The sequence below is a fragment of the Cololabis saira genome, chromosome 13, assembly GCF_033807715.1.
Source record: "Cololabis saira isolate AMF1-May2022 chromosome 13, fColSai1.1, whole genome shotgun sequence".
NCBI classification, from domain to species: Eukaryota; Metazoa; Chordata; class Actinopteri; order Beloniformes; family Belonidae; genus Cololabis; species Cololabis saira.
Window position 1 is genome coordinate 29,519,356 of NC_084599.1, and position 26,705 is coordinate 29,546,060.

The 26,705-nt window shown below is 40.9% G+C and overlaps 1 protein-coding gene across 2 annotated transcripts in view; it reads left to right on the forward strand.

Annotated features, from left to right (window-relative positions):
• Positions 1 to 4,804: 4,804 nt before the first annotated feature.
• Positions 4,805 to 26,705, forward strand: part of LOC133458562 (homer protein homolog 3-like) — a 67,037-nt gene continuing 45,136 nt past the window's right edge. Inside the window, exons 1-2 of one of the 2 annotated variants that reach the window (XM_061738594.1) lie at positions 4,805 to 5,278; positions 10,475 to 10,520. In XM_061738594.1, coding sequence (XP_061594578.1) covers positions 10,498 to 10,520 — 23 coding nt within the window. In that variant the 5' untranslated portion in view covers positions 4,805 to 5,278; positions 10,475 to 10,497. The remainder of the gene's footprint in view (positions 5,279 to 10,474; positions 10,521 to 26,705) is intronic. The other variant, XM_061738595.1, reaches the window with a different exon arrangement.

Consider the following 26,705-nt stretch of genomic DNA (forward strand, 5'->3'; position numbering starts at 1 on the left):
TTTGTTGATAGAAAAAAAAAGATTTGATTTGCTTTAAACTTGGCAGATGCATTATTGGGACCCGAGACTGTCAGCTGAAGTTTGTTGTCATCCTCTGGTTTTATCTCCTCTTGTTAGATGATGATGTCACTCAGGTAAATGCCTGTTGTGGTTTTGGGATATTGATTTGGTCGTGTTTAGTTCTCTCCTGAATTTTAGATTCTCGTTTGCTATAGGACTCCTGTGTTTAGATTTCCTGCTTTATTATAAAAACGTTTCCCCCTGGTGTGCCATTTCCTTTGTTGGCTTGGTGTGTCTCTTTATTGTCAACACCGTGTCTCCTCAGTTCATCTGCGAGCGTGCTTATACTCATATAATCTTGTGTTTTCCTCCTTCCCTTGCCAGTTTGTTTGTCACATTTCTGTTATGCATCTCAAGTTCCCGGTCTTTTCCCTCATGCTCTTGTCTTGCCATCTCTGGGGGGGTTGGAGTTCCTCCTGCTTTGGCAGTGCCTTTATTCTTCAGTTTTTGTTCAAATAAAAGGACTTTGTTGAGCTATTCCTGCCTCTGGATCTTCTACATTTGAGGCCTCCGTATCTCTCCTTCCTGTCAATGCCACTTACTCTATTATCGGCCTCTGCGGATGCTAACAAGTCTTTAAAAGGAGTTAATGCACAAGTATTGTGACCCTGCAAACTCTTAGAATTAACAATGAATGAAATACATGCTTCTGTATTCCCTGAATGTCACAATACATTCAATAGCACTTAGATTATGTGTTTGGTCTGATCTTGGGGGAATCGCTGTCATGAAGGAGCTCTGAAACAACAGTATGAGATCAACCAGAGGGACGAGAAGGAAAAATAGAGCAAAGTCTTGGAACAGCTCAAGATTTGAGTCATTAAAATTTTGTGGAGGCCGTATGAAGATCTGGACAAGCATTTATCCCATTTACTCTAGTGTTTAGAACGTACGTCTGCTCAGATTCAGACAAAGCTGATCAAACAAAGGCATACCCAAGATGGAACAAGCACTAACGTTTTGACGGTAAAGGGGAGAAATATATTGCAATGATAAAGCAAAAAACTAGAATATGACCTGATTTCACCTGCAAACCAATGAACCGGCAACAGGAACAGAATACAGCTGATGTAAAGCCCTGACAGAGCATCACAGGGGAAATAAATGATCTGGTGATCTCCACAGCTTCCAGGCTTCAGACAGTCATTACATATTTGAAATGAGCATTTTAACAAAATTTCTGTTCATTAGTCTAATTATATTTGAGATCCTGAAAGAGCTGAAGTGCATTCATTATTTCCCCAAACTGGATAGGAACTTAATATCATATCATTTGGCAAAAACTAAAGGCTAAATTTGTGCCCAGATATTTCCAACTTCATTCTGGCAATGTCATTTGTCATAGACTCACAAACACATCCATGTGTTTCTGTTTTAATACAAAACTTAAAAAGGAAATAAATTCTGTAAAAACATGTGGGCTATGCACCAACAGTTTTACATACTGCACAAATCACTTTTAGCACCATATATCAGGGGAATCTTTACCACGAGGACCCATCTGTGGCTTCACACTAGGCTGCCGGAGGTGCATAATGACCTCTGTGTTAGAAGGACAGGCATGTCCAGAGCATCCAGCTGTGCTGGAAACTACGTCAGACACACAGAGAAGTGTTTTTTTTTCCTAAATAAACATGGAGGTTGTTTGCATGTAAGACAGAGATTCGATGTTCTGTGTTGCCTCCCTGCAGCACGAAGGAGCAGTCAGCTGCATCATCGTAACAGGCCACTGAGCAGCACGATTAGTGCTCCCATTGCTCTTCCACTACATTTGAGTCTCTGCTCCTCCACCCTCAACCCATATTCATGCCACTAAACGGTGTATTTCACATGAGCGGTGAGTGCAAACCAATGCATGATTAAATAATAAACTAAACAGCAGTCCTTTCCCAGCACACAAAAATCATTTCACATATTTTTATGAGGAACATTCTGAAAACAAAAAAAGATAAAAGGGAAAAAAAGATGCTGAGCTTTTTTTTTTTTTTTTTTTTACACCAACTCAGGAAGACACATTCAGCAACTACTTTACTTTACATGTTTTATCTTATGTTCCTGTGTTATTTAGCAAACAACCCACATTCACAAAGTCCTAGAAATCAGAGCGTGTTTCCAAATAGTCAGTAAAATGTGATCAGTAAAATGAAATTATCCAGGATTTCAAGCCGTGATATGCTCAATTATATTTATTCAAAACCACGTGTCAAAAGCACATTTTTACTTCTGACATGTGGGTTTTAATTAGGTGGATCAAATTATGTAATAAAATAACTAAAAGGTCCAGCAGGACTTTAAGTACTGTAAATGTGACATTGCGAATAAAATTATCATAACCGGATTTCCAGTTTTTACTGAATATTTACACGTTCAACACTTGTTGTGGTTTTGGTTCAGTCTAGTGTTTGAGAGGTGCAAATCTGGACTTTATGTTGAATTGCATCCGTTTTATATGAGATCAGCACAGGGAGTGAATATGTAAACTGCTCAGTTGATGTTTTTTGTTGCTCTCCCACCAGTCCAGCTTTTTATTTCTCCCCACCTCTGAAAAGCTGGTTCATGATTTTATCTCCAGTAGATTAGATTATTGCAATGCACTTTTTGCAGGACTAACAAAGCAAGTGTTACATAAACTCCAGCTTATTCAAAATGCTGCATCCAGAATTCTAACAAAAACCAAGAGGTATGAACACATCACTCCTGTTTTATCCTCTCTTCACTGGCTCCCTGCTAAACAAAGAGTAGATTTTAAAGTACTTCTTATTGTCTTTAAATCTATGAATGGTTTATCTCCCTCCTACATGGTTGACATGCTCACTGAATACTTACCGGACATATCCCTTAGATCATCAAATAAGAGTCTCCTCAACATACCTAGAATCCACACTAGATCTGCTCATGGTGCTTTCAGTCACTACTACACTCTCTGCAGGAACTAAGCTCTGCTCCAACAGGGCCCTCTTTCAAAAGCAGACTAAAAACTTACCTTTTTGCATAGGCGTTTGAGTAAACTCTACATGGTTGGCTGGGTGATCGCACTTTTGTTAAAATGGAACTATGGTTGTTATTGTTGTTTTTCTCTTGACATACTTGTGTCTGTGTAACCTTGGAGATGTGCCGATACACAGGGGCTTCAATTAAGAGGCCAAGACGGTCAGCGTGGGTCATTTATTCTACAATGGATAAAACTCTAAAATACCAAAGCCAATGAAGGAAAAGAAGATAGACAGACATATCACGGCTGGGGAGCCAACCACTCACTGCCTAGGACACTGGGAGTAAATTAAATATCAGAAATATCAAAGAAAATAAGTATAAACCTAACACACATCAAATGAAAACACCACACTATAAGTGAACTCCCAGCGCCTCGACCACACGGTGAATGGAGGACACCGCCAGCTGCAACACTAGAAAACAGAAGACAGAATGTTAAAACCAATACAACTAAAACGTAAAATACTAAACTAAAATAAACGGCAGTCAGTGCTATGCCTAGAAGTAAAAGAAAGCACTGTTAAAATGTTGTTTGTAGGACATGTTGTGAGGTTTTAAATCATCTTTTACATACCTCTACATTTTAAAACAGTGAAAGTTTCAGTTCTACAAAACAGAGAGACCCACAATTAAAATCATTAAAATACAAATACCTCAGGGTGCATATACATGCATCCCTACGCTACCCTAACAATAAAACTACTAGACATAAAACAATGCTAAAAACCCCTAAATGTTCCTTAACACAGGGCAGAGAGTCAAGAACAGCCAACTCACACAAAGGACACAGAGAGAGTGACACCCTGCGTCACACCTGCTATTAATCAGAGTTCCTGTGTTCCTCTGATTGGTCTCTCCGCTGACCTACTGCTACATCTGTTTCTGTTATTGTAAACTTGTAATTTTGTTTGTTTGTTTGTTTATGTATTTGAGCACATTGAGTCCATGCTCATCTTGTGAAATGTGCTTTATAAATAAATTCGCATCGGGCCCGGTTCTACGAGGGTGCATAAGCATGCATTGCACCCTCAGTTTATGTGTTTGCATGCTCAGTTGAAAAGACGAAAAGAAAACTGACGAATGCGCGCGCGTTAAGCCTGATTTATTGTTCTGCGTTAAATCGACGGAGTAGCCTACAGTGTAGGGTATGCGGCGACGCGCCATGATCAGCAATATTAAAATAATAAAAGGCTTGCAATATTTCAGTTGATTTTTAATGAATTTAGAATGTATGACATTTTTGCATTACAGAAAATAAAAGGACTTTATCACAATATTCTAATTTTCTGAGACAGTCCTGTATATTTATGGTTATATTTATTTTTGTTGCTATGTTTTATTTTCTGTTGCTAGATTGTCTGATGGGTGAGGTAGCCCAGACTAAATGTAGCATTTTCTTTGTTCTGCAGCAATATTGCTGTAATAAAGAATTTGAAATACACTTTAAATATTCTTGTTTTGCTAGTATCATTCCGCTTGAAATTATGGGAAAATGCATAATTTAGTGTTGATTAACGTGCCAGGCATGTGCACCCCCTCTGATCTGAGATGCAGCCCTAGTCATTATTTTCTAGAACCGGCCCTGATTCGCATTGAAGCGGTATTTGAGTCTGTTTTTCAAAGTTGGCGTCATCTGGAGCCGGTTAGCTGTTAGCATTCTGTCCGCTAGATGGCGCTGAAGAGACTCGGCGGCGCCTCTCAGATTGCTGAATGGGATCCCGGTGTGATCCGGCACACAGACAGGCGGGAGGGAAGCGCAGCACACAAGAGTTCTGGAGGAGGTCTGAGCCACCAGCAGTCTGCTGCCCCCTCCTTTTCTTTTCTTTTTTTTCTTCCTAAATCGCCATTCCTCTGTCTGTCCGGCACGCACAGCTGAGCCAAGCGTCCGCTGTGCGTAATTACGCACGGACACGACGGACCCGCGGCGCTCCTCACCGTGGAAACTGGACTAAAACCCGTGGACAAAGGAGGGCAGGCTGGCTGGAGCTCCTCAACTACTCACTTCACTGGAGAGAGCAGGACTGCTGCAGGGCAATGTGGAGTCGGAAGTGATTTGTTTTTTCTTTCTTTTTTTTTCTTCCCATTCACTCCGCAATGTAAAGTAGGAGGAGGATTTCAGTGAAGAAAACAGACATTTTTTTTTTACCGAGTGGACAGAAAAGGCCAGGAAGACTTCGTGAGTGGAATTAGTCCCCAAACATCATCCCGATCCTCGGAGCATGGGGTAAGTCAGACATCTGAATTCCCACGACAATGCCTCTGCTGTCTCCAAGTGTTTGTTTCAGTGAGGAACACGAAAGGGTTTACAAGTCAACTTTGTCGCGACTTAGCTCTTTCTTCTGAGCACGTTGAACTGCTGCACGTTCTACTTAAAAAAAAAAAAAAAAGGCTTTCTGGGGCATTGGACGTGGTTCTGCTCAGTTTGCATGTGGCACTGTGCTGTTTTCTTTGTTTTCTAACCTAAATGAGATCCCAGACAGAGAGATCATTCATGTGTGAACCGCAGAGCCCGACCTAGTTTCCTGAAAAGTCTCGTGTCCGTTGGAACCTTTAATGACACTTGTGACCGCAGGAAGGTCGAAGGAGGATGTTGAAAAATCGCGACTGCATTATATCTGTCCTGTTGGCGGACGCACGGGCGGGTTGTTAAGGCTCTTCCTGTGCTGGTTATATGATAAAAACACTCTGAGAGATTTGTGCACGCTGCGGATAAATCAGCATCAGCTGTGCACGCAGGCTTGGAGCGTTTCCAGGCGGAAAGACTGCTGTCTGTGCAGGGAGATCCTGGCTGGGGATCTGCTTTGCGGAGCTTCAGGTGACGCGCTGCTCTTTGTCTCGTTAACTCTGCGCTTGCCTGCGGGAGCCAAAATGTATGAATTGAAACTTCTCGTTTGGTTTGAAACACACTTGACCCTCCGCCGTTACCGCAGCACGTGCTGTCACACCCACTCCCACTCCTAGGCCGATTTAATGGCACTTTAACAGAGATGATCCTCATATGACTGCCCAGCAGAGGTATTATCAGCATTATCAGTGCCCTGCTATCTTTAATGCTCTGGCTGATGGGATTTTTTTTTGCTCAATTTTGTTCACAAGTCTAATTTTTATTATTTTCAGTGTAAATGAAAAGAAATTTGATTTTATTAGCATGCTTAACATCATCATGCTTTGATTGGCACCTAATTATTGGTGTGGGGTAAAAAAAAAATCGATATTGCAATATATTGTTACGCTCTCTGTTGCAATATATAATCGATAAACTGATGGCAAATATCGATATTTTATTACAACACACATAATGGATTTACGTGGTTGTCACCGCACTATTGTTCATGCACTTCAATTTGTCCAGCTGTAGTGTTTACATTTACAAGCCTAGGAGGCAGTGAGGTACTATGCAAAATTAAGTTGCTGACTTTTCAGTATTAGAAACAAAGCAGTGCACTGTCCTGGTTTATATAAAACATGTTACTAATGTTCATGCACTTTAATTTGTCCAGCTGTACAGTGTTTACATTTACAAGACTAGGAGGCAGTGAGGTACTATGCAAATGTACTTTCTTTGTACATTGTATGAAGTTTTGGCATTGAATAAATGCATAACTGCAGACGTTTTCCTTTTTATGGGTATTTTTTCTTTTTCAGTCGCATATATCGTTAATGAAATTTCTTACAATATATAGAATATCGTAGGTAGGGCTGTGCGATTTTGGACAAAAATAAAATCCCGATTTTTTTTTTCTCTGAAAACCCGATTTTCGATTTTTTTTGGTAAAACTACAAAAGACAATGGAATAAATTGTTTCAAATATTTTATCTTTATTTTTAAAGAAAAATAGCAAACAAATTTCCCTATTGGGAAGAAGTGCAATTGAAAGATACTGTAAATCCTTGAGTTTAATAAAGTGACAACATTTACAATTTTCTTGACCAAACGAAGATGACTAGACGAGCTCTGTCTGTAATGCAGCCAGCTGCAAAAAAGGAAAATTGATTTTCCGATTTTCCTTTTTTTAACATCGTCTTGATTAATAAATCTGATTTAGATTTAAAATCGATTAATTGCACAGCCCTAATCGTAGGTATCGTGTATCGTGATATTATCCACAGTATTGAATCGTGAGTTACCCGTATCGTCCCACCCCTACTTATTATGGTTTCATAGCTCTTGAAGTGATATTTCTGGGGAAACAATCAAAAGATAGATTTCAGAAAGATGTGGTTTGAGTGTCCTTAAAGGACTCATGCCTTTCCTGACTTTCAAAAGGATCAAAATTGTCTTAAACTGTCACATACCCAATTTTCAGATTCTGGAGACATTATTTTAAAAGAACGACTTTCTGTTTAAGAAAGCATCAATTGCATCTGTAGACTGCTGCTCTAAACTCCAAGCACAGATCAACCCATATGTCTATACCCACTGTGGTCCGCAGATGGGATTCAGTCATGAAGGGTTTGTCCAATGATTGCACCATCTATGGATTCAATTCAGAAAGAAACATCTTCCAGTTGTCTCTCCGGCCTTGGCATGTGACTGGCAGTAACATTTCTGATTGGTTTAGGCGGGTAACCAATAACACCAGAGGGAACGGAAACATGGAGCTGACAGAAGCACACAGAAAATAGACGATTTAGGCTGCACAATCTAACTAACCCAGAGAGCTTTTGAGTCAAGATCAACATAAAATGACACAATTATGATGTTGATCAATATGAATAGGGATCAAAACTGCACTTATGGGACATTTTTGAAAACTTGCTACTTCCAGAGAGAACTTCAATACTAATTGGCTTGAGACCTCTAACTGTCAGTGTGAGTTCATGTTTTTCTCTTTTGGCTCTTTCCCATATTCTCCATGTAAAGAACCATTTCAGGTGCATTGTTCAAATACAGGACAGAGACGTGTTTATGTCGGCATGGCACACCAAGCACCGGCATTAAATGAATGTTTGACCCAAACGTGGCTCTTGAGTTTTCTTTGGCCCAAATTTGGCCCTGACAGACGGCAGCGACTGAGGGCGAGTGGGGCTGCCTAATGGCCCAATTTCTTTTCTTTTTTTTTTTTTTTTTCATTGAGCCTTTGGGCCTCGCTTGATCCTCACAGCACTTGCCAGGTCTCACGTTAAAGGGGACCTATTATGAAAAACACGTTTTTCTTGTTTTAACATATATAAAGTGGTCTCCCCTCACCCTGCCAGCACAGGGGAGACAAAATACCATGAATTTCTGCAAGGTCTCTGACCCCCGCCGGACAGAGTCCCCCAGTGTCACGTGATGTTTTTTGAGCCGATTTAAAATCTGCTCCCGTCGTGACGTAACGACGGGAGCAGATTTCCACAGGTTCAGCCTCCGCTGCTGAAACCACGCCCACAACCAGCTCTCTCCGCTGCTGGAGCGGTCCTTCCTTCAGCCAGTCGGACGCGGCGCCGCGGCGGAGCGGATCCGGGTTAAATCATCCAGGTTCCCGGGTGGTTTGGGAGCTGGGTCCTCGGGGGTCCGTCCCAGGTCGGACCAGCTTCACCCTCCGAGATTTTCAGGCAAATCTGTCGGTTTGATCCCCGGTAACCGACGATGCGCCGCGGATGCGCTCCGGAGCCGATCTGTGCGCCCGCCGTGAGGTTGCGGCGCCCGTCGCGCAGCATCCGCCGGGCAGATCCGGCTGAAATTCCGCTGGTCGGTCCCCGGGAGTCCCTGCTACCAGTCCAGGCGGGTTCCTGCGGTCCCGGCCGGTCGGAACCGGTCAGATTCCCCCGTTAAAGCCGCGGTGATGCGCGCTGCTCCAGCCGGGCGCCCGGCGTGGGGTTGCGGGGCCAGCGTTCAGCATCCGCCGGGTAGATCCGGCTTAAATAGTGCATAAATGTTATTTATATACAACTCATATTTTATTTTTTTAACAATAAAGTTTCCATTTGTGAAAATTCAGTGTTTTATTTATTTACAGGCTCGGGCTGCTCTGGCGGAGCTAGGGTTTATTCTCCTCCCCTGCTACACGTCATTCAGGGAGCCAATCAGCACAGAGCCTCATTATCATACCCCCCCCTTCCCTAAAAATGAGGCACAGAAAAAGAGGTTAGAAGCGGTAAAACTAGTGACAGGGCCCACAGGCTGGATTTATGATTTATGTAGAAAAAACAAGCTTTAGATTGTTTTTAAGACATTCAAGGCCTGTTTAAAATATACATTAAATGCCATAATAGGTCACCTTTAAAACTAACTTCTGAATCTTGACCCACATGTGGCTCTTGCCAAAACCCAAGTGTTATCCAGTTCATGATCTCTGACCGGCACACATCTGGCCCGCATAGAACTTACTTGTGCTGCAGCTGAGCCACAAATGCCAAATGTAGCTCAGATTAGCCCCAAATGTGTCCACTACCTGGGAATGCTGTAGCCCAGTCGGTGTGGCGCAGAACAAACACAAACAGCTTAAAGCCTTTGTCGTTGGCATAAACACCCGCCCACACACACACACACACACACACACACACACACACACACACACACACACACACACACACACACACACACTGTCCTTTGACAGTCTCCAACATCTGGTCTGATGGTCTGAGTTTGATGCACTTACTCTCAGAGCTATAATCAGGCTAAGCTCTGCTTCATCCCTCTGTGAGAATAGAGGCGGCAGCGTTCAGTCACCTGGTCCAAATGCCAAAGAGTTTGTTGAAGTGCTTAATTTTTAAAGTGTTTTGAGCCTCCTTACACTCTGAGACGGGAAGTTACACAAGCCTGAAGGTCCGATTTAGAGCTACTTCATAAATAAGTGTAATTTATTTCCTGATTTCCAGGCGCTGATTAAAAGATAGAATACTTGATTTGATGGCGAGGGACCGATGATGTTGCGGTTATTTAAGCAGTACAAAATGGTAAAAACGATACGGTCACATTTGTGAAATGTGTGCCCTGCATTTTCCAACTTTTAGGGGGAAATATAAAGTTTCATAGTTGAAAGCTGTGCATGAAAAAAGCATTTCTTGGTAACATTTGGAGGAGCTCCTGGGCTGAGAGCCCTTACTGCATCCAGCAATTGAGTCTGTTATGTGTGACGAGCACGTAAAGGCACCATTCTCAAGTGGGGTTGTCATTTTCATTTGAGTGACTCGTTCAGTCTTTTTCATGTGCATTTGGATTTTCACTTCAGTCAGAGAAACACATCAAAGAAATGCCGTGATTGTCTTCTTTTGCTCTTTCTTCAGGGGGTTTTCAATTCTTATGCACGTCTGACCTATATGCACTCGGTTTAACCATCTTTGTGCTACTCCGAGTGTGTGTGGTGGCACTGCCCTGTTTGGACTTAAGTTTGGGATTGTTTTTGAGAATTAGTACTCAGCCCCGTGCTGCACCAGAAGAACTGAATAAGCTCTCTAGATCCACCTTGTAACCTGGACCTTCTTTCTTTTGCAGAGGAGTTGACTGCGAGCTGTAAAATGTACCCGCAACAGCGTGAGAGGTACAAGCACCCCGTCGTGTCTGTGTTGTGACTGTGCACGGCAGGGATGGGTTCTAGTATCCCAGGAAAAGATGCTGAGCTTCAGGTCACTGTAACTGGTACTTGAATCCTCATTCAGCAAAACCTGAGTAAATGCTTAACAGCTGAGGCTTTTGTACATGATTTATTATTAATCATGATGAATTTATTTAGCTAGAAAAAAGTGAGTGTGAAATTGATCTAATCATAACACAGGTGTAAAATCGGAAATAGAGCAGCTATTAATGGAAATGTCAAGGCTGCATCATGAGATAGGATAACAATTTATTTATTTTTGAGTCCTTGTTGACACTCTGAAGCATGACATCAGGTATTGATGTATTGGGATTATTTCACCCATCCCTACTTTTATGAAATATTCATTTAGCTCTGTGAATCCACCATCATTTCATCCGTGTGATGTTCAACCTCCCCTCAACGTGTGCGGAACCTGCATCTCGTCATGCAGATGTTGTGCAGCTCCCAGTGTTTCTTTTATCACGTCGTCCACCTGTCACTCGCTCCGCGACAGCTTGCCTGCTTCACATACTGTTGGCTTTTGTAAACTGTTTATCAGCATGCCATTGTTTACAAGCTCATGCCTTGCATGGCAAACCTTAATGTTTAAAATATGTGTTATATGTGTGTGTGACATCAGATATCTCATATATGTGAGCAGTCCCAGCCATGTTGACATGTGCTGTGAAACAGAACCTTTAAGCTTTTCAGAATTTGATGCACAACATTAGGGTTGCCGTTAACTGTGCGTTAACACAACGGGAGTACAGCAGACTCTCAAGGAAAAGCTTGAACTCTTTATGAGACGAGAGATCAAAGCTAAGTGACGCTGTGATATTTTTGGTTACGGAGGCATTTGTCATGTCATCAATTCAACAAGCTTACATGCAGTCACAAAGTTTATTACCCTTTCGAAATGCTCATGGGGGAGGTAGACTGTTGCGTCGAGTCGTCCTATTATGACTGGGCTGAAGATCCGGACCCTGAGGTGAACCCGTCTTCCACAATGTGAGCTCAATGAATCCTGGCGTTGTCATCTGGGAATATGTCTTTTCTTCCCATCAGGAAAGGAAAAGAAAAGCTTCTAATTGAGTTGACGTCATCCTTCGACTCATAACATTGCTAAAACAAATGGTCGTGAAACTGCACAGCATGCACTAGGTATGCCGGTGCATCACTTTATCCACTGCTCTTCTTATGCTGATGCTCTCTGCACTTTGCAGCAAGATCCATCTGGAATCGTCAAATAATATGACCTTTGGAATCCAAAAATGCTCCCTAAACTGGGGCTTCCCCTTTTTGAAAAGTAGTTTTCTTAAGATTGCACGTCTGGACTTCTTTTCACATTGTGTACGTAGAAAGGCTCTGACATTCACTTTTCAAACTGCCACAAGTTCAGCTGTCAGATTTCTATGATTAGATTTCACCTGATGTTCAAGCCATCTCAGGTCTTTTCTTTTCATCAGTCAAGGTTTAAGAAAAGGCGTTTCATACCCATCTTAGATCATTTAAGCTCTTGTTCCTGCGTCCTTTCCTCCTCGAATTTGATGCCTTGTCTACATCCTTTCAAATGTAAATCATATTGAAGGCTCTTAATCCAGTTTGTGAAATTTCAGTAAAGTACATTTTTTTTCCAGTTGCTTGATGCAAACCAGTTGTTTAATATAAAACAAAGGAACAATCTTTAAGATGCAAAGAGTGTGTCTTCTAGCGTGGTTGAATTAAGTGTGAATTTGTTTTGGTGGGTGAATCTTTTTGGGCCAAGCGCACGTTTTATGTATATATGGTGGTAAACTGAGTCTCATGGAGTTGTTTGGACCATTTGGTTGAATGAAACAGGCTTTCTGAATAAACTTCTGACATTTTTTCATATTGATAGATTCATTTAGGGAATAAGGAAAATAGTTTGCTTTTTTTTCCAAGTTTCAAAATATGTTTTCAGTCATTTTCATTTGTGTGGAAAAAAACAAATTGGTAAAGATTCCGATGTATCAGAAGGGAATCAGCTACCATTACTGCCAATCAACAGTGAAGGACATGAATGCCTTAAAACTAATGTGATGGACATTTTCAGTTCCTCTGTGAGGTCATTATGAGTCCACTCGGGTCAGACCAGTATTGTGTCTGTGCAGTTTGGGTTTAGCGGTCTTACACAACTGCAAACATGTTGTTTTGAGAACTGCAGGTTATTTTGTCTGAAGAGGATCAAGATCTGTTCTGTAAAACTGATGGCTCTGGGTCACTCCTGCTTGAAGCTTGAGATGTACGTTTTGACCCTTTTGCATTCAAAAGATAATTAAATAATTCACTAATTCCAGCCATATTGCCAAGTCTTTTATTTAAGAGTGTCATTATATTATTTCAGCCAAGTATTGCAGTCACCTAGTGGTTAAAATGTGGTATATGTTATTTCCTCAACAACTACTACCGGTATATTATGTTGTTTTACAGCTTCTTGGTTTGTTGCAGATTAAAAAGATCTTATCTATAATTTTATTTGGTCAATTTTGGATGTTTTATCTGTAGTTTAAGGTGTTTCCTTCAGGCTACTGTTTCCTTGTTTCCAGAGTTGATGATAAGCTCCTGGTGTCTTGTTTTAAATCTCAGGCACATATGAGTATGGGTTTATCTTCTCAGGGTGAGATTAAACACCTCTTGGCATAAGTCTGCTCTTCCCAGCCCACTGGCCATACAGAAAACTGTAATTATGCAAGTTTAGTGCTTATGTGAGCAGCACAGGACTTACTGGAAACACTATGAATAAAAAAACTACATCTTCTGTTTTATTATACAATCAATCTTTCATCTTAAACAGCAGAGTTGTAACAATTCGCATGAATCCCAAAAGCACATCCACAGTCGTGTATTTTGATGTGTGTTTACGGTTAAGTCTGTCATCAAGCTGAACACTCTTCTTTCATGCTCCAACTGTCCCGTTGGACTGCAGGGAGCTGAGAAATGTGTGCAAACTTGCAGAAGTTGTGAATATTTCTACAAATAATGTAATTTACCATTCGAATGCATTGTATCGGCTTCTGCAGTTTGCTTTGAAAGTGAACGCAGTCACTTAATTCTGCATCATTACACTGTTAAACTGTGGACTGTGTCCTCCCACTGCCTTAGGAGAGGCCAGTTGCCAGTCTGCGTGGAGGAGCTTTTTTAATGGCTGTTTTATAAAACATGCAAAGCTGCAAGAATAACCAGTTATACCGACCCATTCGCTGTTCTAATTTCACTTCATTTTATTGGCACGGAAGCATGTAGTAGTGGAGAGATCAGCATTTTCTTTGTTTCTCTCTCTCTTGTTTCTTTCTTTCGTTCTTTCTTTAGGCTTGAATACAGCAGAGCTTCTGCTTTTGTGTCACCTTCACAATTCACAAGAGCAGCAAGTTATCAGCTGAACACGAGAAGCTGACCTTCAGATTACTGCTGTGGTACTTTTTGTTTATCATAACCAGGGTTCATACTCTGGGCATTTTTCCTTTTTGTTTGGCCCAAGAAACTGATATCAGAGAAGCAAAGAGCCTCTTTGTGAGTTGTTCTTCCTTTTTCTGATCAAATTTAACAGAAATTTCCAACAGGAACCCTCCAAGACATTTCCACTCAGTGTCAGTGGGAAGCACGGCCTGTGTTGCACATACAGTAACTTGTTGAGCAGCTACCAAATGAGTAGCCGTTTCCCTTCGCTGTGCTATGTTGGTATGCCGTTGTAGCGTGTCATGTTGCCCAACGGTGCCGGATGGTGGACACGAGCCTCCTGCCTCTCAAAGGTCAGAGGAAGTAGACCCTTAAAGGAGAAGTATTTATTGCCCAGCTGACTCTGTTTTGCACTTCATTTAACACTTCTCCAGATGGCTGCAGAAAGCAGGACAAGCTTGTTTTTTTTTTTTTTCTTTTCATATATGGGTCAGAATACACACCTGGATCAGACTTGTGCAGGCTGATGATGATCCATTCGCCTGAATCAGGTGTCTTTGAGCAGAGAAACATAAAAAAAAAATGCATTTTACAGCTTCAGTCTTTGGATGAGAATCAAACAATCTGACTTTAAAAAAATGTTCTTTAGATGATGGAAAATGGTATTGACTGTAGCAGTTTTGAGTTATAATGGACTGCAATGGATTTGCAGTATGATAGCTGTTAACGGTAATCAGAATATGTATGTATTAGGGCTGGGCGATATATCGAGATTTTAATATATATCGATATATTTTCAAACGCGATATGGTACGAGACAATATCGTTTATATCGATTTAAAAAAAAAAAAAAAAAAAATTTTAATGATTTTGATATAGCTTATTTTGTGACAAATTGACTTGAATGTTTTATTTGAGATTTGCACAAATGTTTTGTTATTTGCACAACTTTCAACCTCAGTGGAAAAGTCTGCCTGTTACTGTCTACATTGTATTAATTGTACAGTGTATTTTAATTTAATTGTTATGCAGGAAAGGGATATTTGTTTTATTTTATTCAAGAAGCATTTTTATTCTATATATGCAGGCAGTTTATTTTTATTTAATTTGTTTTATACATTTTGATATTGTGCAGATCTCTGTTAATAAAGGTACCTGTGTGACATTTGGCACGAGGCTTTGTATTAAAACTGATTGTTTTTTTAAGGGTTTGCCTCAGGAAAAAAATGAAGCTAACAGAGATGCTATGCTATAATGCTTTGGGGGAAACCCCAATTATGGCACAGAAAAAATATCAAGATATATATCGAGTATCGCCATTCAGCTAGAAAATATCGAGATATGACTTTTGGTCCATATCGCCCAGCCCTAGTATGTATATATACACACAATAAATTCCACTAGTGTCCGTGGATAGGGATGAAATCAGGTATTTTTACAAATAAGTGTATAAAAAGGAAAGTTTGTACAAGTGTCCTCATGTTTGCTGCTACGTTGTCATAAGTCTCTACAAGTCCGCTGATACTGTGCGAGGTAATGTCGAGATGCAAGAGGAGCGTTCATTCGCTCTTTTTATCTATACAAGTACTGATCCAGTTCTATGGCAGCCGAGGCTTTGAACTCTCCTCTTTTTACATCTATTGATAATCAGCTTGTACAGACTTAAGTCTGCTTAACAGCAAATGGGAAGGATATTCCTGCACAATCCTTTTTTATAGGGTTACTATTATCTTGGTTTATCTATAGAGACCATATCCACACTGGGGTCAGAGGCCTAATCCCCACTATCACTTATGGTTAGGGTTTTATTCAATAAGCTGTGGGCATAATTTGGTGTTTTGTCTGTCAGTGACCTGTTTCTCCAGAAATGCTCCTTTTCCTTGTGTGTAAACGGCTTCAGTGACACAGCTGGAACCTCCGAGTGCCACAGAGCAGAACCTCAGCCTTTTTTGTTTGTTTGTTTGGTTGTTTTTTGAACTTTTCTTGAACCCTTGGGACTCATCCCTTCTATCAGACCTCTTGTGACGTCCATGTTCTTTTCTTTCTTTTTTTTTGGGGCAATTTCAAGTGGGAACTTGAACTTTCAAGCATGACTGATAGTATTTGTGGCTGCATCAACAGCAGCTTTCAGAGCCCACACAGCTTAAAAGTTTCATCACTGGCAGTTTGAGGAGTATTTGCCTAATGAAGGGCTTCTTGTGTTGGACCGCAGGGCCAGACGGGAGGGCACAGCTTCTGTTTTACAGATCAGAGGCTCAGGCTGGTGAATGGGTACCGAGATTAAGAGGAGAGATGAAGAGAGCAGTGAGGGGGGGATTAGAAAGTGGTGATTGGCGGGGTAAAGCTCAAACACTCAAGCTGCGGTTCGTGGGTCTATGTGCTTGTGTGTCGAGGCAACCAGACACTGCATGAGGAAAAAGCGAGAGTTTAACTCCGAGTAAGAAATATTGTGGGGTGGGGTGGGGGGGGGGTTCCTTTTTAAAGTTTCTACTCTCACCCAGAAAAATAACCATTCTCATGGGTGTTTATTTTAGAACAGGAGTCTTTTTTTATAGATAAATAATTGGAAAATTAATTAAAACAACCAATTAAAAAAAATCCAACTATTTATTTCACCTTTTCTCCTCTTGGTTTAGGTCAAAAACCATACTGTCTCTAAATGCATTGATACAGGATATTATATTGAAGAAATAGTGCTTGAAATTATATAAATTTTACGGCTTGAAATAGATAAGTGAAATTTTCTTGCAGCCCCTCACAGTATGAAGTATGAACGGTGTTAAACCAGCTGGTTGCTGCCGTCAGTGTTCATAACATCATTTTCAAATTCTAACATCTGGAAAAAAAGGACCAAGAATTTACATGAATGACATGAAAAGGTGAGAAAGTTTCAGAAAATGGAATTGCAATGTAGCGTTGCTATAGTAACTCTCTCACGGTCACTCCTGCCCTCCTCTGTGCGGACAGACCAGAATCAGTTCTGGCACCATGGAAGACTAGTGGCCATTCTCAGAAGAGGTTTCTCACGTTTCCTTGTGGTGGATCTGAAATCCTCCCCGTTTTCCTGCTTCTGTCCCGACTGCACCGGTCCCGTTGGTCTCCTCCTGTCTGCACCACAATGTCATCGATTTAGCTTTTTGTTTTCCACCGCAAGAGAAAACGCGTTGAGATCCTCAGAGCGTTGTCTTAGTTCTCAGTCTTAAATCAACTTGAGGCATCAGTTTGAGTGAACATTTGAATGAAACATTTGCAGCTGGGATGAGCAGAAAGGCTGGAAAGCAGCAACAAGCCAAGCTTTGAAGATGTAGCCCTACAGTTGCTGCTTTCTCCTCTCGGTCCTAACCCCCCCAAACCTCCCTGCTGCTGTTCCTAGATGTGACTGTAGGTCTGTGAAGATGCTTTACTGATGCTGTTTTTGTCATTCACTATGCGGCTCCTTTAGATACTCTGTTTGCTTTGGGGTGTTGGCGGTTTCTGCCCGATCTTCCTCTAGTAACTGCTTTTCCTGCAGATGTTTTCACCACTGAATCATAATTTCCACTGTGTGAAGGGATTTGTCCTTGCATCCGTGTTTTGTAAAAGGTCATTAACCAAAAAAGACCCGTGACTTGCCACAATCTCAAGCTGGGAAACGGAGCAAAGTATTGAGACCTGCCTGCTGTCAGCTGTGGATTTAAAAGGAAGAATAACCGATAATCAATCATTGTTTCAGTTGCCTAAGTTCCTCACAGTGAAAATGGCTGGCGTGGGTCCTTAGTTTTTCCACTTTAATTTCTACAGGGTGTTTTTAAGTTTTAGATTATTGTGTAAAATGTTTTGATTGTTGTTGATCTGCACGATGTGTTTTGGCCTGGAGGTTGTATGAATTTCTTTTTTGTTGATGGTACATTTGTGAGTAATTTGCGAGTAATGAATTGCCTTTTGTTTTTTGTTCACAACATTTTCTGTGCTAACAGTGGAAAATTTCCACCACATGCTTCTCTGTGACTGTTATGATGTGCTTACTGATGTGGAAACAAAAAAAAGAAAGTTGAATACAATTTTTGCTTTAATGTGAGTTCAGAAAATTCCAAATGACCTTGGATTCCCACTTTCAAAATACCACATTTGTAGCTTTTTTTTATTTATTTAGTTTAATCTAAAGAATAACCGATAATCAATCATTGTTTCAGTTGCCTAAGTTCCTCACAGGTTTTTGTAGTCAGTGGCCACCTCGGGTGGCCCGTATCTACCAAACAGGGATGCAACACTTCAAATGTAGATCTCAGTGTATTGCGTACTCCAAATTTCTATGCAATGGCACATAATTATTATTTCTTTACAAATGAAAATCATTAGTCTGAGCATCCTGAACTTTTGTTTAAGTAAGTCCTTTCGATACCTTGTTTTCATGTCGGTTGCATCTACTCAGTGCATCTGTCTGAACCACGGCAGAAGTCTGTGACTCGTGTGTCAGGGTAATTCAGCTAACTGGACTCGGAGTTCTTTACCTGGGCCTTCAGTTTGGCTGTTTCATGCAGATGAAGTCATTTATTGTGATGACTCTTAAAGGGGACATATTATGGCATTTAATGTATATTTTAAACAGGCCTTGAATGTCTTAAAAACAATCTAAAGCTTGTTTTTTCTACATAAATCAGAAATCCAGCCTGTGGGCCCTGTCACTAGTTTTACCGCTTGTAACCCATTTTTCTGTGCTCCATTCTAAGGGAAGGGGGGGGTATGATAATGAGGCTCTGTGCTGATTGGCTCCCTGAATGACGTGTAGCAGGGGAGGAGAATAAACCTCGTTCCGCCAGAGCAGCCCGAGCCTGTAAATAAATCTCAACACTGAATTTTCACAAATGGCAACTTTATTGTTAAAAAAATAAACTATGAGTTGTATATAAATAACATTTATGCACTATTTCAGCCCGATCTGCCCGGCGGATGCTGAACGCTGGCCCCGGAGCCACGCCGGGCGCCCGGCGCATGGCTCCGGGGCGCATCGCCCGTTACCGGTGATCAAACCGACAGATTTTGCTGAAAATCTCGGAGGGTGAAGGTGATCCAGCCTGGGACGTACCCCAGAAATCCCTGCTCCCAAAGCGGCTGGGAACCTGGACAATTTAGTCGGACGGACCGCGCTTTGGGAACGTGGAAGTCGGGCTGGAGCAGCGCGCATCACGGCGGCTTCAACCGGGGAATTTGAGCGGTTCCGACCGGCCGGGACCGCAGGAACCTGCCTGGACTGGTAGCAGGGACTCCCGGGGACCGACCAGCGGAATTTCAGCCGGATCTGCCCGGCGGATGCTGCGCGACGGGCGCCCGGCGCACAGATCGGCTCCGGAGCGCATCCTATGCGCATCGCCCGTTACCGGTGATCAAACCGACAGATTTGGCTGAAAATCTCGGAGGGTGAAGCTGATCCGACCTGGGACGGACCCCCGAGGACCCAGCTCCCAAACCACCCGGGAACCTGGATGATTTAACCTGGATCTGCGGCGCTGTGGCGCCGCGTCAGACTGGCTGAAGGAAGGACCGCTCCAGCTCCGTAGAGAGCTGGTTGTGGGGGTGGTTTCAGCAGCGGAGGCTGAACCTATGGAAATGAGCGCCTATGGTGACGTCACCATAGGCGCAGATTCAGAATGGCTCAAAAAAAGGTCACGTGACACTGGAAGACTCAGTCAGGGGGGGGAGCAGACCCTGCAGAATTCCATGGTATTTTGTCTCCCCTGTGCTGGCAGGGTGAGGGGAGACCACTTTATATATGTTAAAACAAGAAAAAACGTGTTTTTCATAATAGGTCCCCTTTAACTGCATGGTCTTTAACGGGTGGTGAAACCCAAATATTTATCCTCCTCCTGAGCTGGAGGACAGAGCTGGCGGTGCATCGATAAGACTTGGTCGGCTGCAGTCCTTGAAGCTGCAGAGGTTAAAGCCGGGGGAAAATGGCTAGCGTGGTTCCTTAGTTTTTCCTTTTCAAGACAAAGATTTAGTCATTCCACTTTAATTTCTACAGGGTGTTTTTTAGATTATTTTGTTGTGTAAAATGTTTTGATTGTTGTTGATCTGCACGATGTGTTTTGGCCCGGAGGTTGTATGAATTTCTTTTTTGTTGATGGTAAATTTGTGAGTAATTTGCGAGTAATGAATTGCCTTTTTTTTTATTCACAACATTTTCTGTGCTTTCTTGTGGAACATTTCCACAACATGCTTCTCTGTGACTGTTATGATGTGCTTAGTGATGTGGAAACAAAAAAAAGAAAGTTGAATACAGTTTTTGCTTTATGGTGAGTTCAGAAAATTCCAAATGATCCTGGATTTCCACTTTCAAAGTACCGCATTTGTAGCTTTTTTTATTTATTTAGTTTAATCTAAAAACTCCAAGCCCAGTATATCACAAACACAATGTTCTGTAGACAGTTTAATCAAAGACAGCATGAATGTTTCTTTGCCTTTGAAGTAAAGCAGCATTTAAATGTAACATCACAATATGATGGTCTGTTTTTCTTCTGCTGCAGCTGGAAAATCATCAACATTCAAACCAATTATTGTTTCCTTCAAAGCAGAATCTTTGCCGTCCACATCTGAGCCACTAAATACATTTAATCCAACATTTAATTGGAATTTTCACGGAAGGTTTTTACTATGTTTATTGCTTATTGTTGGGTTTATTGTGCTTTTTTACGGCAAAATCAATGTTTCACTTTGAGACTAGAAAAAGATAAATAATGTGTTGTAAATATTCTGGTGTCTCCCAGTTTTTCTTTTTAGCTCTTTCTGCAAGCTTTCCTTAAATCTGCAGCATAGCATCATTCATTTCACTTCAAAAGGGAACTTTAAGTTGCACAGAAACAAACATTCACACAGCGGTCGAGTGAATAATATTGAGCTCTGGCTCGTTGCCATGTTCAGAGGTTTTGTATGTGGAGATTAATAATTGCCTTTGCTCAGCTGAACATTTTTATGACATCACTGTCATTTTAAATCTATATGAGATGTAATTTTTGTCCTCGTAGAGGCAATGAATATAATGAGGGATGCCTGGGCCGTAATTTAATGCTGAGGGCAAACGCCGGCAGAATGAAAGCAGCCCCAGAGGTCAGAACAAGTGTATTAAAGTGTCCTTGTTCTCTGAGGGTTCCTTGAAGGAAGCTCAGCCCTCTTTCTGTCTGTATTCCAGTTTGGCCAGATGGAGCTATCGTACAAGTCCCTCTGTCCATAGTCTCAGCTGTAGCCAAATACTGTCGTCATTTCATTCTGTTTCTCAGAGGAGTTATTTTGTCTGTGTGAATGTGAGGGGTTGAGGAATAGCTTTGTGTGCTCGGTAGAAACCTCACTGGGACAGAGACTGCAAACGGAGAAAGACTGTTTGTCTGGCTGAGTCGGGCGTTTCATCCGATATCTCGTTCTGCGTGTTTGGCCATGTCCCCGAGCTTCATCCGAATGCTTTCGTGTCGATCAATTTATCATGAGGGTGGAATAAAGCCGATGGCCTCAGGGCTCCCGGCCTCCTGCTCGCTCTGGTGTCAATGCTGTGCTTTTAGGTGTTATGTAGAGCAGCGTTTGTGGATTAAAGGAAACCCGAAGCTTCAGCCATGAGGTTGGGCTCATTTACTTTAACCTACCATCCTCTGGCAAAGTCAGGAGAGAAAATACAGATTTTATCAAATTGAACTGAGAGCGGTTTTATTGAGAAAACATTTTAAAGCCAGCAGCTGGTACCACGTGAAAGTCGTCCAGGGGGGAAAAACTGCTGCAGATAAGTGCATTAAAGGCATAATGAAACCAAATATTGTAACTTCCATTGTTTCTTAATCAGTGTTGTGCAACAGATGAATGTAATGTAACTTACTGACCTGCTGCGACCAGAAAAATCCCAAATATGATTGTTTAATTTTGTGTAGATTGTAAACCATTGGTTATGTCCCTCACTGCACTCACTACTTTTAATAAATACAGTTATATTTTAGATATTAGTGTTTTTATAAAATTTTAACTCCATTCCTAAATAAAACAGCCAAATAGTTCAAACGCATATTGTAGATTCTCTTATCCACCACAGAATAGCAAATAAAAGCCAAGTTTTAACCTCTTTCTAACGAGGTCTGTTTTTGAGATTCCTGCGTGAAAATCACGTGCCTGATTTTAATTTAATTTAGTCCCTGGGAAGGTTTGCTGGGGGCAGAAAATACGAACCGTGCTTTTAACTGTATATGATTTACGACTGAATCCAGAGTTGAGCTGCAGAAAGTAACGTTTTTCTTTTGCTCTTTGACTGCTGACTTTGGTCATCCCCTAGCTTTAAAACAGCGAGTAGCTTTTGTTTTAATGTTAAAACATTGAGTTTCTAATTCATTTAAAGGAATAACATATTACCTTGGAATTGTCATCTTGCGTTCTTCAGTTTCTATCAGCATAAAGTGGCCAGATTAACTCTGCTTTCATCTCTGCTGTCTGTTGCCACAAGCAGGTATCACTTTACAGCACAAACATGGACGCCAGCAGCGCCACAACTAGCTCACAGAGCTACAGCGGACATGATGCCAGAGGCAACGGAGAGCACCAAAAAAACAATTGACTGAAGAGAAAATGAGAGCGAGCAAAACCCCAAACAAGAGCAGATCTTGAACAGAGTTTTTGAAACATGTCACGTGAGGACCACAGCCTTCAATTATGTTTCTCTGAATTTGAAAAAAAGTTAAATAGAAATGGGAAGGCTTTTATTTTTTTACTTGAAATAATATTTGTAATGTTTTTGAATGGACTCTATACATAATTTATTGGCATTGTCAAAATACAGTTTTATCACATCAGATATGTTATCAGTTTTAACATATCTGGCATTATACGAGCAGAATACAGTGTGTGTGTGTGTATATGTGTATGTATGTATGTATGTATATATATATATATATATATATATATATATATAAAATGGTTTAAAAAAACAATCTATTACATCCTTTAGAAGCTTCATATCAATAGTGTTAGCTGTGAATTTCTTACTGTGATGTATTAGAAGTGGTCTCAAAATGTCACTCTCACATACACCATCAAGGAACATTGAATTGGTTCTGTGAAATGCAAAATCATAATCTATCATATAAGTCTTTCTTTGACAATCTCATAATGGATGTCGTTCTGTTTTTATATGTTTTGTACTTTCCTTTGTCCTGTGTGTGTGATAAATTCCCTATAAAGCGTATTTTTCTTTTTATAAGCTTTTCCAGACCTTTTTTAAGCCATGATTTTCCCTTTTTATTCTTTCAATGGACTACGGTCCATTTAAAACCATAAGAAGTTGCTAGTTCTGGTACTTTGCTTGATTAACAATGGCTGGAGTGATATCTGTAATTTGTCTGTGGTACCAGGGGCACTCATTGTGGGCAACCTTGCTAAAAGACGTACAATCGTGTTTGATTTGATTTAATGGGATTTAGAATGGAGAATGTTAATATTGTATCAATGACTTTTTAAAACCATAATTGTAAACCTTAGTTATTTTGTTCCTAATCTAATCTAATAACTAGACTGAAAACATAAAAAAAAAAAATGTCAAAGAAGGAATAAATTACTGGTCCTTCAGGTGGCTTGAGACACAGATTTCTTGCTCGTTCTGCAAATACACGAGACTGGAGAACTTTTCAAACCTTTTTAAGATCCAAGTCCCAACATCTGTCATGTTTTTTTCTTTGGGTCACCAGCAGCTCTGTGACACATTTTATGGCAAACACGTCTAACCCTTGGAGCCTTTAAAATATAACAAATTTATAAAAACGTGTTATTGCCTATTCCTCACATTTTTAGTAGTTTCTAATAGCTTCTGTTGCTAGGTGCAGAGGCCTCTGGGAGATGGACACAGGTGTTGTGTGAAAAAAGTAGAGTGATAATGGTTAACACACTTTCTCGGCCCCTTTAATTGCTCAACCATAATCTGATCACAGCTCACACGTGCATGGATGATGGAGGGGGCGGAAGCAGCTGCACATGTATGACCTGGAACAGAGTAACAATATTTGATCCTTATTAATCGTTTCTGTGTTGAAGCCTGTGTTGGCTTGCAGGATCAGCCGTCTCATCAGCCCACTGCTGTGCAACCACAAACTGTAATTCAATCAATTGCATTGTAGTTCACTGAAACTGAGAAATTGTGTGCTTGTAGTCGCTCTTCCATATATATGTATTTATGGGTGCAATCCAGACGGTGGCTTTTTTTTTGTGTGTGTGGAATTTGCTTGTTCTCACACACCTGTGTGCTTTGTTGCTGGGTACTCCAGCGTGTTCCCACGGTCTTAAAACAGGAATGTTAAGTTTTAGTGATTTAAAAAGAAAAATGGTCTTGAGGAGTTAGTTAGGAGGACTGGTGCAAGCTTTGATGGCTGGTTGTTTCTGTAACACCTGGCGATGGACAATCCAAGCTGCATCCTGCCTCTGAAGATGAATGTATCGTTTATATAATTTAGGGTTTAACGTACATAAAACATAATTTAGGTTTTAATGTACATAAAACATAATGTACTGTAGATCCATTTCTAAACTAGTTGGTGCAGTTTAGATATGAACTACCGTATTTTCTGGACTATAAGCCGCTACTTTTTTCATAGGTTTTCAACCGTGCAGCTTATACAAAGGTTCTATTCTGTGGATTTTTCTTCCACCGCTCGGGGCGCTCTAACCGGAATTAGAATCAAAACTAAGACAAAATAAATGCAAAGAAGAATACGCTACTTCTTCTTTAGCAGATAGAAGTAGAAGCAGATTTCAAACAGATAAATAGATAAATAAATACCAGTTATTTTCTCTTGGTTCTGTCCCATTTTAATCAGCAAAGTTGCTGCCGTGTTAAAAGACACTGTTAGGAAAGGATCTATTTAGGTACAAACATGTACATCATTTACAGTTCAGAATCCTTCTGTACATGTAGTAAATATCTAATCTAACATAAATATCTGCGGCTTGCATATCTTTTTTTTTAAATAGAGCGGATGCGGCTTGTATATCTTTTTGTATTATTTTTTTAAAAATAGAGTGGATGCGACTTGCATCTTTTTTTTATTATTTTTTTAAAAAGAGCAGATGCGGCTTGTATATCTTTTTTTTATTATTTTTTTTAAAAATATATGCGGCTTATATGCAGGTGTGGCTTATAGTCCAGAAAATACGGTATTTAACTTGCACTGTAAGAATAACAAGACCTCAGCTATACAGCTTTATTTTGATTTATGAACTTTGTGACATTTTTGCTTGTTATTTGACATCAGGAGTGGGAATAAACACAGGAAACGAGTACAAGACAGCTCAGCTGTGGATATTTAAGGCATATATGCTCAAACCGCCAGACCTCTGAGCATCCTGACCTTTGTATTAATTATTTATTTTACATTTTACATCCATCCATTCATACATTATCTATAACCACTTCATCCTGTTCAGGGTCACAGAGCATGTCCCACATCTCTTTGAGCAAAATACCAGGGAGAGACATCCTGGACAGATGGCCAATCCAGCGCAGGCCTCACATAAACAAACACCTACACACGCTCTCTCCTACGGGCAATTTAGAATCACCAGTTGGTCTAACATGCTTGTTTTTGGACTGTGGGAGGAAACCAGAGTAGGAAGAGAAAACCCACGCAGTTGCTGAGGCTAAACAAGCGAAGATCACGTAGAAAGACTTCTGATATCTTCATGAGTACACATTATGGGATGGCTAGTAACTCCAGTACTTTGCTTTAATGAGAGGACAATAAATAAAGACGGAAACTATGCTTTTGTTGTGAGCTTGTAAAGTAATCTTAAAATTATGTTCAAAACTCGATGTCAGTTATGCCTTAAGATTAAAAGTCGAAGGCTTAACATATTGTGGCTTACAAAAAATATCTTAATTGGATGAAATAATGAGGTTTTATATCAAAAAGGTCGGTTTGACGGTGGCATCATGAAGTTCTTGAAAACCCCTTAAATGGGAACATAAGTCGGGAACATAAATCATCCTTGTTTTTGGTTCTGATTGAGGAATCTTTGTCCAGCTGTTAAGTTATTTTCAGATGTTTCAATAATGTGCCCTGAATCTGGACAGACCTGTTGTATGAACCTGAAACTTCCTTTTTATAAGCCACATTTTTATTGTCAATCAACACTAGCTTGAGTTATACCTTCTTCATTGGAGTCTTCAGTGGTTTAAATCAAGGCTGGCTTTACTGAAGCACATTTACCGGTAGTTATTTTTTTATATTTATATGGTGGGTTAGTGCTGAGGTTGTAAGAGGAAACTTTTTTTTATGTGTAATTTGATCTTGCAGCAGATGTAAGTGTCCTTCACCAGCCCTGCTGACAGTCTAATCTAACAAACTTCATTAAGACCTGAGACAGATTCTGTCAAGGATGACTAAAATTGCAGCAGGTGAAGTACAGGAGGACAAATGGAGACAGAAGACGGTGATGGATGGACATGTGGGGACCGCCCCGGATGGTCCTTGGCTGTTTCCTACCTCCCTGCTCTCCCCACCGCCCCCTCTCTCCCTGCTAGGGGGGGGGGGGTCGGCTCCCGGTGGCCAGTGGCGGGATGGGTCGCCCCTGGGACCGGGTGGTGTGCTTGATTGGGTGGCTCTTGCTGACCTAAAACCTTCTTTACATCCAACATAACCACAAATCAGTTTTCAGGTCAGACCTCAATTTTAATTTGATCTTTTCTCACTCTCTTCAAATATCTTGACGAGAGGAGTCAAACCGGTATCCGATGAAGAT